General features: G+C 44.6%; 1 protein-coding gene across 1 annotated transcript in view; it reads right to left on the reverse strand.

Moving 5' to 3' along the window:
* Positions 1 to 12,796, reverse strand: part of lrig1 (leucine-rich repeats and immunoglobulin-like domains 1) — a 42,858-nt gene that overhangs the window by 20,348 nt on the left and 9,714 nt on the right. The window contains exons 2-3 of the mRNA XM_007563334.2: positions 7,016 to 7,087; positions 5,326 to 5,400 (exon numbers count right to left, since the gene is read on the reverse strand). Coding sequence (XP_007563396.1) covers positions 5,326 to 5,400; positions 7,016 to 7,087 — 147 coding nt within the window. The remainder of the gene's footprint in view (positions 1 to 5,325; positions 5,401 to 7,015; positions 7,088 to 12,796) is intronic.

A 12,796-nucleotide genomic window follows, 5' to 3' on the forward strand; every position in this document is an offset into this window, starting at 1 on the left:
AATTTTTAAAAACCATTACGAACGGAATTTGAGGCCAATATCAAGAGAAATGTAGAAACTTTGTCCAGCCAAGTGGTGATGAATTTGCAGTTACTGAAGATGGATGCATAAAGCTAGCTAGCTAGCTACCATTGTACGTCACCAGTGAATAAACTCTGGCCTCAGTTACTTGCGCGGTCTTGTAGCATGAGAGTCCCGCAAGTTGAGTTATTCAAAATGGAGTGTTTTTGTTGTTAGTTTGCGCTTTTGATTTATGAAACTCCTAACTGACTGTTCTTCCTGTCTGAGACCATTAATTAATATTTTTGGAAGGGCAATTTTCTGTTTACAGAGACTTCATGATTTTATTTTCTGTTTATATTGTATTTAGGTTTTTACATCCGTTTAACTTTGTTTTTGGCTGATTTGCTTACGTGTCATGGCTATTTAAAAAGTCTTCTGTTTCCAGTGTCACGTGTTGTTTAAAAATTACAGTGACACTATCATTATATTAGTCGGAAATCATCTCAAGATGACAATATTATTGTTTATTGCTAAAATTTCAGTGACAATTTATCGTCAGGCAAGATTTGTTATTTTGACAGGCCTAGAATCAAATGCAAATAGACAGCATTGAATATCTAACCAATTCCCATCATATATAGAGATATAAGTAATTACATAGTAAGGAAATATCTACTTGCAAACTTCATAATGATGATGGCTGGTGTGTGTAAGTTTGTGTGTGTCAAAATGCAACAGAGAGCAGGTGCTCCTTAAGGAAAACTCATAAAAACAAAGCTAGTCCCTACTTCCTCTCTGGCTCTCTACCAGCAGATGTACACACACCATCAGCCACACACACTTTCTGGTGTGCGTGAGTGTGTGTGTGTGGGGGTGTGTGTGTGTGGGGCCACATCATAGTGGCCCACCTGAATAAACAGTGGCAGAAATGGTTAAGAAAGAGCACCCATGTGCAAACACACATACACACACACGCACACGCATGCACACACATACACACAGGGGACAGAGCTATGGACAGTGGCTACAGTGAGCCAATGCCGCAAAAAAAGGAGGGAAGGACTGGCGAAGAAGAAAAGGAGGAGGGGGGAGGCGCTGAGGGGTGAGGTGGGGTCAACAGCTGGTGACCTCTTGCTGGGAAAAACAGATCGGTCTCAAACTCTCATCTCTCTCTCTCTCTCTCTCTCCACATTCATTCCCAAAGCCGGGTTCCCAGCTGTGTGTTAGAGACAGATAGCGTTTGAAGTCCACGTCGCTACAATGGTGGCGTTTAAAAAACAAAACAAAAGAAAACGGTTCTCATACGGCCGCTGACGTCTGCGATAAAGAGGAAGCCCGGTTACCTCTCGTTCTCCTTTGATGTCCGAGGCTCTCACTCGCCCCGATTTCGCTTAATTCCAAATCTCATTATTACCCTCTGACCGCCTGATTAGCATTCGGCCGGCTCATTCTGACACTCCTTTTGATGTGCGGAGAGAGCGTTACACTAGCAGCGCCGCCCTCCCGCTCTCCAGCCGCACCTTTGAGGTCCGCCGTTTGGGCAGTAACGTTCGGTTTGATGTCGGCGCTCTGGACAAAAGGAGAATTATTTGAAAATCAGATCATCCGTTTGATTTTTATCCCAAGCTGTTCTAAAGCGCCTCTTTGAAGCCGACTGCAGACAAAGAGAAAGTTTGTGCTGCTCCGCTGTCACTTTGACACTGTGTTTTTAAAACTTTTTGTTGCTTCTCTCCCTTTCCCTCCCCATCTCCCCCTGTGCCACCCTGCTGTGGCATTCTGGGAGTCTGCGGGACCTCAATAGGCCTGCCAAACGCATTGTGGGAACTGAGAGCCTGGCATCTGGTGTGTAGATGGCTCGGCGTTAGTTCCTCGGTCGAGTCGAGCAAGCTTGTTTATTTTATGGATCTGTGCCCGGACAAGGTACGGGGTTGTTTACTAGCCTCGAGGTGTACCAGGGTTCTTAAAAGATCCGGTTTGGAAAAATTTCACGCTGTTCCAAATGTTCACTCTGAAGTTGGGGTGGGTGATATTTGTAAGTAATGTGTTACTATAGTGCTAACGATGAAAACTACTTCTTCTTTTTTATGTCTCAGACCCACCATGCTTTCTGTCAAAGCTGCCAAATCAGGACACAAAAATGAAAAAGGTATTTATATAAAGTTTTAACACTATGAATATAAATTTTACATGAATTAAGTGCTATTGATAATTATGTTACTAAAAAGGTTTGGAGGTTGGAGGAATGATGACTTATGCAATTTTATTTTATTTTTTAAAGAAAGAAATCATTCTTGTTTTCAATCTTAGTCATCAAACTTTGGAAGAACAAAAGTGAAACAGCTAATTTTCCCTTCCTGAAACGGTAAGAAAGAGCCTCCCGTAAACATTCAGACTATCAAACTCTGGGCGCCTGGGAGGCCGTCACACCGTCGGACCATCAGACGTTAGCGACCGCATATGTGCCGCTCTCTGTCTTTTTGGAGAGTTTGCCGTTGCATGAATTTGTCTGAAGGCGGGATGTTCTGTTCGTTTTGTCACATGAGTGTCAGCCACCGTCTCACTCAGACTTGCAGTCAGACGACATTCCAGACAACCTCCGGCCAGCGGCAAAAAAAAAAAAAAAAAAAAAAGATACCGGCACACAAACGTTCTCTCTTTCTCTCTCTCTCTCTCCAGCTGGCTCGGTCGGTGCCGAGCTCGTTTGCGCTGGGTCTGCTTTCAGAAATAAACGGCTGACCCTGGTTTCACTTCATTCCTCCGCCTCTCTGCGCTCTCCTCTGGACTACCTCACCGCTTCCCCTAATCTCGCCTCTTTCGACATGTAATGATGTCACCCTTGATCTGACACCGTTCAAATCCCTCATCCCCCTCGCTGCCTCCACGTTTTCTCCTGCCTTCCTCCTCCCCCTCGCTTGCTGTTGCCCGTTTTACTGTAAGCCGTGTGACTGACAGCTGCAGCTGCGCAGCGCGTCGGCGGGCCCTTCGCTTCAGCTGCGTAGCTTTGTAAAAATCTGACCCTCCCTCCGGCCTCCACTCCCATCAGGACAGCAGCCTTTCCTCCCCAGCAACAGGCTTCGAGTCAGGCCAAAAAAAGACAGACCCCGGCCCTTTTGGACGAGCTTCCACTTTCCACTCTTCGCGGGGGAAGTAAAAGGTGAACTCACTCCGGTCTGTTTTGGATCAGAAGCAAAAGGATCGACAGAAAACTAAACAACAACAGAAAAACAAAACAAGAGAGACACCTTTTTATTGAGTTATTACAGTCGGCGTTGCCTAATCTAACTCAAACTCCCCCCTTCTTCTAAACCAACTACGGCTCACAGAAATATTCTGACCACATCGGTGCATCATGATGAATTCTGAGAAGCAGGCAGATGACACACAAGGGAGAGGCGAGTGTGTGACTCCCACAAAAGCTCGGCGCGGAAAAACGATACGCCGATGATCAAACATGACACGGAGCAGCAGCTGTGCGCTTTACTAGCGAGCGGGCAGCCGGCGCGCTGCAAACGTGTGAACGAAGCTAACGGCTAGCAGTGAATGAGCTCGAGTGAAATCTCTGCTGAGATTGTAGTGAAAATGATTTTGTTGTTGCCGTTGTTGAAAGAAGACAGCTGACGTGTGGCATTCTAAAACATGTGTTAGAGGCTAGCATAGTTAGCATTAATAGCTTTCTTAGCCACACCTTAACTCTATAGTTATCATAATGGATGCCTGCATTTCCAAATCTGGCATGTTTTATGATCGGTATGTTAAGCTCAAACGGATAAAATAACTTTTCGCTTATACTTTATAGTTGCACAATGTAGCATTTACAAACAATCTGGTTTTTTTATACTTTGTCATGACAGCATAATATGAGACAGCTGATCTGTGAAAAACTAACTCAAGCTCTTTTTCTTTCTGAAGAAATACAAAGGTCTGTCAGAAACCACCAGTCAGAGCCTTAGTGCCGTCAGTCAGCTCTCTTGCTATGCTGTAGCTAGTCCTCCACGACGCAGCCTGACATGACTGCTAGTTAGCATGAGCCAGCGCGTACACAAGCATAATTAACTGCACTAAACACTCCTCTTGGCCCTGATTGGTTGTTTCTAGCAGAGCGTTGCAATCTTCAGGCAGGCATAGCAGCACAGGGAGGCGGTGGAAGAGCTTGATTTTTTTTCACAGATGTTATGTCTCATACCATAACAGCATATTGACAGTTTAAACAAATATGAGGAAAATACTTTTTTTTATATATATATAAAAGTTCCATACAGCAGCTTTAAGCCTTTCTGTTATCTGCTGAAAGTCTCGTTCTCTGCCTGAATGAACATGAGACATGTCATAAAAATGACTGTTTCCATACATCTACACTTCTTTTGAGTGAAACAAAAAAAAACTTTGACTTCTTCACCCAGTTAAAGCATCTCACCAAAGAAGATTAACGTTTATGCAACCTAGTAGAGCTCAAATAAGACAAATTCACATAAAGAAATGATCTCATGGTGCCCAGCAGACGCTCACCAGTCAGATCCAGTCATGCATTAAACTACCCCATATTGGTAACCCACTGATTTTCAGTAAGTCATTATAGTTTATCATTTTCAGATTTTCAAAGCTTGACTCTAAACGTCTGCCTAAGTTTTTAAGATTTAAACACACAGGCGGTTTGTCTCAGTGACCATTTTAAGCCTCGCAGAATCTGCTAGCTTTAGCTAAATCCCGCCCCGCAACATGTACGAATCCAAACTATAAACATGAAGCACCACTGCAAGTTTCCTCAAACTTTACTTGTTGTTACCTGACCACATCACGAATCTTTCAACTGTTTTGGATGAGAGACAGAAAGAGAGAGAGAGAAAAAGAATAAAGTCAATCTGCTGATGGACTGCTGAGCTCACATTTGTGACACACAAGCGTACACACACCCTTCCCAAATACGGCTGTAAATCTCCAGCAAGATGCCAGTGCAGGCAGCCTCCCCCCCTCCAGCAGGCACGGTTTCACAACCGGGAGTCAAATCCATATACGAGCCGACACTCCAAACAGCCAGCGCAGCTCGCTGTAGACAGGACCACATAGCCGGCTAATGAGAGCCATCGCTCGCTATAAACCGTTTGTCGCTCTCTCAAGACATGACTGTATTGATGGCAATGGGGCTCAAAAGAAAAAAAAAGAGGGAGGGGGGGGGATTTGATCTGCTTTGGCGCAGCCGGGTTGTATTAATAACAATCTTCACATTAAATCAACATGACTTCTGAGGACTGGAAGTGTCTCTAGTCTGACTTATGAATGCAGTGGAGGAAAACATACTGCTGCAGAAAGTAGGGCAGTACTCACAGGTAGAGGGATACAACGTTGGAAGCGGCCCGTCCTAAATCTGGTATGGACGTCAGCTCATTGTGATCCAAGCGCCTGTAAGGGACAAACAGTAGGTCAGGAAAAAATAAAAATAAAAACAGGAAGCGTTTAAGCTAAAACAAACCCATTAGATCCACAGAAACATTTGAGTTATCAAGAGCTGAATTTGTAACAAGACTCCAATAAAAAACCCCTCGCTTTTCTCGAGATCACACGGACGCTTTTGAGCCTTTGTGAGTTCGCTGAATTCGATCTGGACATAAATCAAAGCATTTCAAATACTACTTGTCACGTCTGCCGCAGAGCAAGCGGCAGGTCATCCTTGTAAAAACCCAAAAATAACACGGGAGTAAAACAGATGTCCAGGAGCGTATGACTGGTGGTCCGGCCTGCCAGAGATGTCACCAGTGCGTGTATTATCTGGCCAATGTGTGTGTGTGTGTGTGTGTGTGTGTGTGTGTGTGTGTGTGTGTGTGTGCGTGCTGCGCGCTGGCGCTGAGTGACACAAAGCCAAGCCCCTCTCCTCGCCATATAAAATATTTACAAGGCCAGTGCTGGCCACAGTATCGGGTGGTGGAGGGGAAGGCTTAATATAGAAAACCACCACTTAATTCTTAATTGGACTTAGTTCAAGGCGACACACAGGAGGATGCTGCTGGGAAGCACGCTGACATTGGTCCGCATCGAGTCGTTTACAGCGCAAAAGTCTCAATTTTTCACACTCTGTCACCTTATAGCCACTGGCTTCGACGTTATATTGAACAGAATGCTGTTCAGTATAAGAATCTGAAAAGTATGGAGTGCATTTGTGTTTAATCCCTTTTATCTGTGAAACCCGACAAATCTGGCCTTTACTGAGGAGGAGGAAGTTTCCAATTTGTCCACAAGACAAGCAGAGGACACAATCTTTAGTTGGTGAAACAAGGTGGTGGCAGCATTATGCTGTGGGAATGTTTTCTTTTCTGCTGAGGTTGGAGCTGATAAAGAAAGATGGTTGGTGTGCTTGCTACAAACACACAGAGTAAAACCCATCACTGGCATTTTCTGGATTGTCTAGAACGTTTGAGGCAAGATTTGAAGACAAGCTCAGGCTGAAATGAAAGAATAACTGGATTTTGAAGGAGATGTATAAGAATCTAGAAGTAAAATGTGCATTTGGAAAAGGCTAGAAGCAAGATGGGCGTTTTTATTTTCCAAAAACCAAACAGCTGCCTTTCCTCAAAGTCAGATTATTGTGGAATTAGCCAGACTGTGTCACTGAATATGAATAGTTTGGTGAATAACGAACGCCCTCGTTAACACGTTTGTTAACGTTTGTTATCTTTTGTGCACTCTTCTCTCCAGCTTTGCTCTCAGTACGTTCCACTTCCTAAGCGAAATCATCTCGAGCCATAAAAAGTCCAGTTTGAAGTTTGCCAAAAAGCTGCTAACAAAGCTAACAAGGTAGAAGAAGCTGCCTTGATCAGATGAACTCAAAATGTTAATTTTTCTGATTTTTAATTGCAGAAAATGTTCACCTTGCATCCTTTTCCTTCCGCTTTGAAAGCTATGTAGTACTTTATGTTGGGCTACACATTAAACATGTTGAAGCTGTGAGAAAACTGGAAAAACGTCAAGGGACATAAATGTGACAAAAGCACTAATTTGAGTAATTCGGCTCAATACTTACAGTTCACGTAAGTTAGGAAGATTGGCAAAGGCTTCGGCGCTGAGGGAGGCCAGCTTATTGTGTCCAAGATTTCTGAAACATGGGTGAAAAAAGAGAGAGGTTTTAATACAAAAAGCAGACCACAGCTACATGCGGTATCACATTTTAGCTTAGCAGCTGTTTAAAGCTTTTCTGTCAAACCTATCTTTTCTGGCAAAAGGACTCTGATCAGCTGCAGCAATTACAATTACATCTCCCTATTTGACAAGCAGCGTCATCCGTACGTGTGGAAACACTGCAGTACATAAATCCGGTTGGCCTTCAAGGGAAGGTTTTGGATCGATACTGTCGATGCAGAGTGCCTTTCTCCTGGCTCACTTTCCAAACATGACCCGCGGGCCATCCATCTGCAGCAGTCAATTTGCACTTTAGGCTAACAGCGTATTTAATAGCTGGCACTTGACTTGTAAGGAGGCTTATTAGAGAACAATTTGTCCGCTGATACGGCGAGACTGTCAAACAACAGGTGAAAAAGGCTGCGTTTGACATCCCGACACCTCATGAAGGATGAAACTCTGGTTTAATTCAATTTCTTCTGACCGTTGCACGTTGCCAGGGCTTCTGCAGGTTTCACCGATTCAAGTTTAAGACCTTTTCAAGACCATTGTACAAACATGCAAATTTCGTCCAGCCAACTGGACATAAATTTGGACTTGTACGTGATGGACGCAAAACAGCTAGCTAGCTGGATAACAACAGTAAGTTAGCAGCTAGTTACCAGTATCTTCAACCACCTCAAGTCACGTGACACAATGAAGATGATTGTGTGTAACTCAAGCTATTGCCTGACAGAAAAAGTCCCATGAGAAATCCAACTTCTTCCAGCTAACTTGTAAAAAAGTTAACAAACTAGCTAGCAAGTGTATGTTAGCAGCTAGTAGTAACCGATAAGCTCAACTGCCTGGAGTCGCACAACGCAGTGAAGATGTCTGCATGCGACTCAAAAAAAAAGTTCCAAGAGAAAAGAAAATACATGAGATTAAATAGTCCTGCCAAGACAAATCCTTGTGATTAATATATTAAAATCCAACTTACTTTGTTAATGAATTTAAGACATTTTAAGGTTTTAATGTTAGATACATAAGTTTAAGATTTAAGAGTGCGTGGACACCCTGGATATGAGATATAAGAAAATCAGGTGCTGTCACCCAGGTGAGGTGGGGGTTGCCAAGGCGACCGCAGATCCTGCATGGTGAGCAGAACAAGGCTGAAGCCTGAACTTGCAAAGTAAAGTTAACATTGTATATGCAGACTGCGTGTTGGCAGAGAGCAGCCCACAGTGAGAGCGGTGTTTGTTTGTGTGTGGCAGTGGGGTTAAGCCGGGTGAGACAAAAGCAGCCCACAGCCGTGTGCCGCTTTCCCTCCGCACAGACGTGACAGACGACAGGAGAGAGTTTCGGAGAGACGGCAGAGAGACCGGGGACACTTTTACCTGATGCAACACATTCCTCGGTCTCTTGTGTCAGCGTGGCCTCAAAAGACCGCAGCAGGAGGCGGAAACGAAGGCAGAAGCTGTTACTTTGTGCCAGACATTTTAGAGAAAGTCGAAGGCGATATTAAGGAAGCTAATGTGTTGCGGGTGGGTTAATAGCAGGGTGCGTGTTGGTTTTTAAAAACAATCTGTCTCAATCATCCTCTGATTTGACAGATTTGCCTTTGTAATCGTCTGTGCTCGCTTGCAGATAATGACAGCTTCTTTGCCCAGTTTTGTTTTGTGTGTGTGAGACGAGATAATAGCAGAGCATGCGTCTGCCCTCGAGGCACGGTACGCAGAAACGCCTGCGTCCCGACGATCGTGTGCTGAGGAACCTCCTATTGTGGGTTAGTTGGCCAAATTGTCATTCCCCCCATCTGCAATAGGGGCCAATTACAGCAGAGCCTAAAAATCTGTGTTCACACAAACGGCCTCTGCCTGGAGGTCCGTATAATCAGCCAACGCGTAAACACGCTCGCGCTTTCACAGGGTAAACTACGGAGAGTGATTCATACGCTCCAGGAACAGACAAAAATTTTCTCAACCCAATTTTTGACTAAGAAATGTCGCAAAGCTTCTCGTCTAACGTATCAACTCTCTCACGACTGAAGTTTGAAACAAAAACAAGTGCGCAACAAACAAAAGGGTGACTCACAGAAACAAAAAGAGAAGCATGTTTGAGAGCTAAACCTGTCATGCAGGTGCCAAAGGCCACGGCAACAAACGAAACTAGTCTTTTGTGTCGGTACACAGGCATGCGTGTGCCTTTCTCTGAGCCACCTGTGGTGTTTACACAACATAGGCTTTTTTCCCCTCCACTTGTTTCAGACAGATTTATTCTCTTACCTATCAGATCAGATAAGTTTCACAGTGTTTTAACACCTACTGTGGCAGGAGATGGTGATAAGACCGGCTTTCCTGCCTCAACGACTCCCCCCCTTAACTCCCCCTTTCTCCCTCTTGAGGAAAAAAGAGGGAGGGTAAGTTAATGCTTTCCAGAAAGTGACCTTAAACCCTTGGAGGCCGTTTTGTGGAAGAAACTGCTGTGACGGAATCAGAGCTACTGGCTGATTAGCAAGTGGAGATAGATGTCGACAAAAACAAACTAAATAACAAACTAAATCTCAGGAAAAATAATTGCTACATTATCCTTTCGGATTCTAAGGTTTATCCACCAGGAATCTCTGCCACGTAATCGAAAAATGCCGCGTTGAATTTCGCGGTACCGCTTTTTTATTAAGCAAGACTAACTGGATCTGACCTGGAACCAAAATCTGTTTTTCCCCACTGTTTTCAAGACTTTTGTACCGTCTGCCGGTATGATCTATTATTATTTTTGAACAAACTGTTGGCAATCAATCAGCCAAAAGTCAACATAACTTGTCTCCCGTCAGCAGAAGGTCCAGAGATCTGATATAAGAAGAGTAAAGGCTCATCCGGGATAAAGGAGCCCCATTCCCAATCTCGTCGATCAAATCCCACTCAGCTCGCTGAACTCAACTCCAGGAGAAAAAAATAATTGCCTTCACTACACCACAAATCCAATCACATTTCTAAATATCCTGTCAAATTTGGGCAATTTGTCTGTGAATCCATTCTTGGCTTTTCCAACCCTGTTGGCCTCAGCAATATTCTCGCACTCATCTCTGGGGACCCCAAGGTGTTCCTACACTATGAATATATAGTCCATCTAGCAAGTTCTGGGTTTCTCCTCACAGTAGGAGATATCTAGAAAGCATCAGAGGAACTTGTCTGCCCTTTTCAGACGCCAGAACTTTCTCTATTGACTCCTTTCAGAGTGGAAGAGCAGCAGATCTAGTCTTAGTTACCAGACAATTCCTTTGCGAGTCTCTAAAGGCGCAAAGGCAAAGTTTTATGTCAGCGTCAAACTTTGCCTTTGCAGCTTCTGTGTCGCATATTAGTAAATTGCTTGTCGGGAAACTGTATTCACATCAAACTGTTTTGCACGCAACACCAAACTGATTAAGTCGAGAGTTGGCACAACGGTCAACGAGAGTACGTTGGATGCCCTGGTGGAGAAGAAAGAGGACTAGACGCCAAACTGGCTCAGCAAACTTGCTAGTATCAGTTTGTTTTGTGGGAGACAAAGCAATTTGTCCCGAGAAAAGTGGGCAATCAGAACACTTTATGAATCCCAGTCATCCGCTGAATCCCCCCAGAAGTACACCCGAGAATGTTGGAGCCTTAAGGCTACCTTATGGTTTACTGCAGACAGCATGCTAATCTGCCAGTCTCTCCACTGTGAACAAGGCATTACAGGGTAACGTTGAGAGGGTTGTAGTGCATTACGTTAACATACGCGTCAACTGGGACCTTTAAACACACATTGATGCGTCGCAATAAGGTGAATTGAACGAGTGAGGAAGGGATGACAGCGCAACTTCGCCACTGGTATGAGTTTAGAGGAATGTAACTGGACCAGATCCCTCATTACTGGAGGGGAGGCCACAGTTCATCCCATTGTACTCCCATTGGGACACAACTTGTACACCTCTGGGCCGAAGCCCTGCTACATTGGTTGAAAGTTAACATTTAACACCAGGCACCATTCTTCAATCCCGACCAAGTTGAAATAAACTTCTACTAAAGTCAAATTACGAAGCTCATAAAACCCACATCCTGCTGAGTGACTTTCTTTGGAAGAAAAGCAGATCTCAGCCTGCAGCAGACGTTTCAACACTGGACCATTCTGCTGATGTCACAACGAAAACTCATTAAGAGGCTTGAAGAGAAAAAAGAAATAGCTGTGGTCCGGCTGCTGCGGTCATACAGTAGGAGTACCAGTGGTGATGTCACAACATATGACACCATGCTTGTAAGTCAGCGGACAGTCTGTTTGCAGGAGGACGTGGGGAGTGAGGGAGCGGGGACACTCGCACATAACAGGCATGCATCACCATTATCTCTCCCGTTTCTTCAGCAGATAAGCGGGGAGTGAACTTTGCTCGCTGAAAGTGTGAAGTGATGTCAGTGATGAGTCGAATGCGGGTCCCCGCTGCGAGACAAAAGCCCTTTAATGTGCTCCATTTCGGAGCACCATAAAGCTGGTCAAAGAATAACCTGCGCGTCAGAGAGCCAGACGCACACAAACGCACCGCTCTTCCCGTCATTAAGGGGTCGCTTTATGGCTCAGCAACTGCAGTGAGAGTGTACACAAAGCTAACACCCGCTCCAATTTACACACAAGTCGTGCAGCGAGGGAGCGGAGGGAGGATGGTCTCTTATCAGCTTAGATGAGCATATGCCAGCCGAAAACATTTGCTATAATAAAGATAAATCTGATGAGCTAAATTTTGGTCAAAACACTAATAGGCGTAAAAATCCTGGAAAAGCAATAAGAGATCATATTTAACAAACACATTCCCCACCCCAACAATACACCAAACAACGAAGCAGAGAGAGGCTTTGAAAATCAGTCGGCCTGGAAGGTTTGGCTCCGATTCTGAAGGTGGCCCACATCTTGGAGCCACGTGTTCTTCCTTGCTGCTGCTTTGGGGGAATATGGGGGAGCAGGAGATGGGAGGAGACAGCACTCCAAACAAACAGGCACGAGACAGAAGAAACCCTGCGCTTAGCCCCGAGGCGCAGCGTGAACCCGTGGCCAGACCCACCAAGCCCGGCTTGGATGCTAAAGAGGTCCACAAAGACTTGCTAAGTCCCCGCTGCACGCATGCTAGCCCCACAGGCACACCGGCCCTGCACTAAACCCCGGGTTCAGATGAGATGACAATGTAATTTGTTACAAATGGCGCCAGACGTTATGAGCAGAGGGAAATGAGTGTCTCCAATTAATCTGAAAGAATAACATAAACACGCTATGTCTCTTTAGCTAGGCTATTGGTACAGTACTACAAGCGAGGCTGACCTTCTGCTCTTATCTTCAAAGTGCGGAAAAAGATTGTTTTGTCCAATTTCTCCCACCCCCGCAATGTTGTTTGTTTTACTCACAGAGCAATAATTACCAGGGATGGTAATAATTTCAAGTGCAGATTGCTAGACGCTGAGGTTTTACAGCTCTTTTGGAAAACATAAATGGTGGAAACACAGTTCCTGCAAATCTGTCACTTCAAAATCTCGTTCCTTCCCAGTATCCAATTCCCAGTTTTATCCCCGATAGTTTTTTCCAACATTCTGGACACCTGAGAATTAAACATTTACTTTGGGTTTTTCGGTACCTATCATAAATAATAAAATTGAAATAACCAGCTCTATTACTAGAGCTCAAATATTTGGAAAATCTGGACTGC

The sequence above is a fragment of the Poecilia formosa genome, unplaced genomic scaffold (genome assembly GCF_000485575.1).
Source record: "Poecilia formosa unplaced genomic scaffold, Poecilia_formosa-5.1.2 Scaffold147, whole genome shotgun sequence".
Taxonomy (NCBI): domain Eukaryota; kingdom Metazoa; phylum Chordata; class Actinopteri; order Cyprinodontiformes; family Poeciliidae; genus Poecilia; species Poecilia formosa.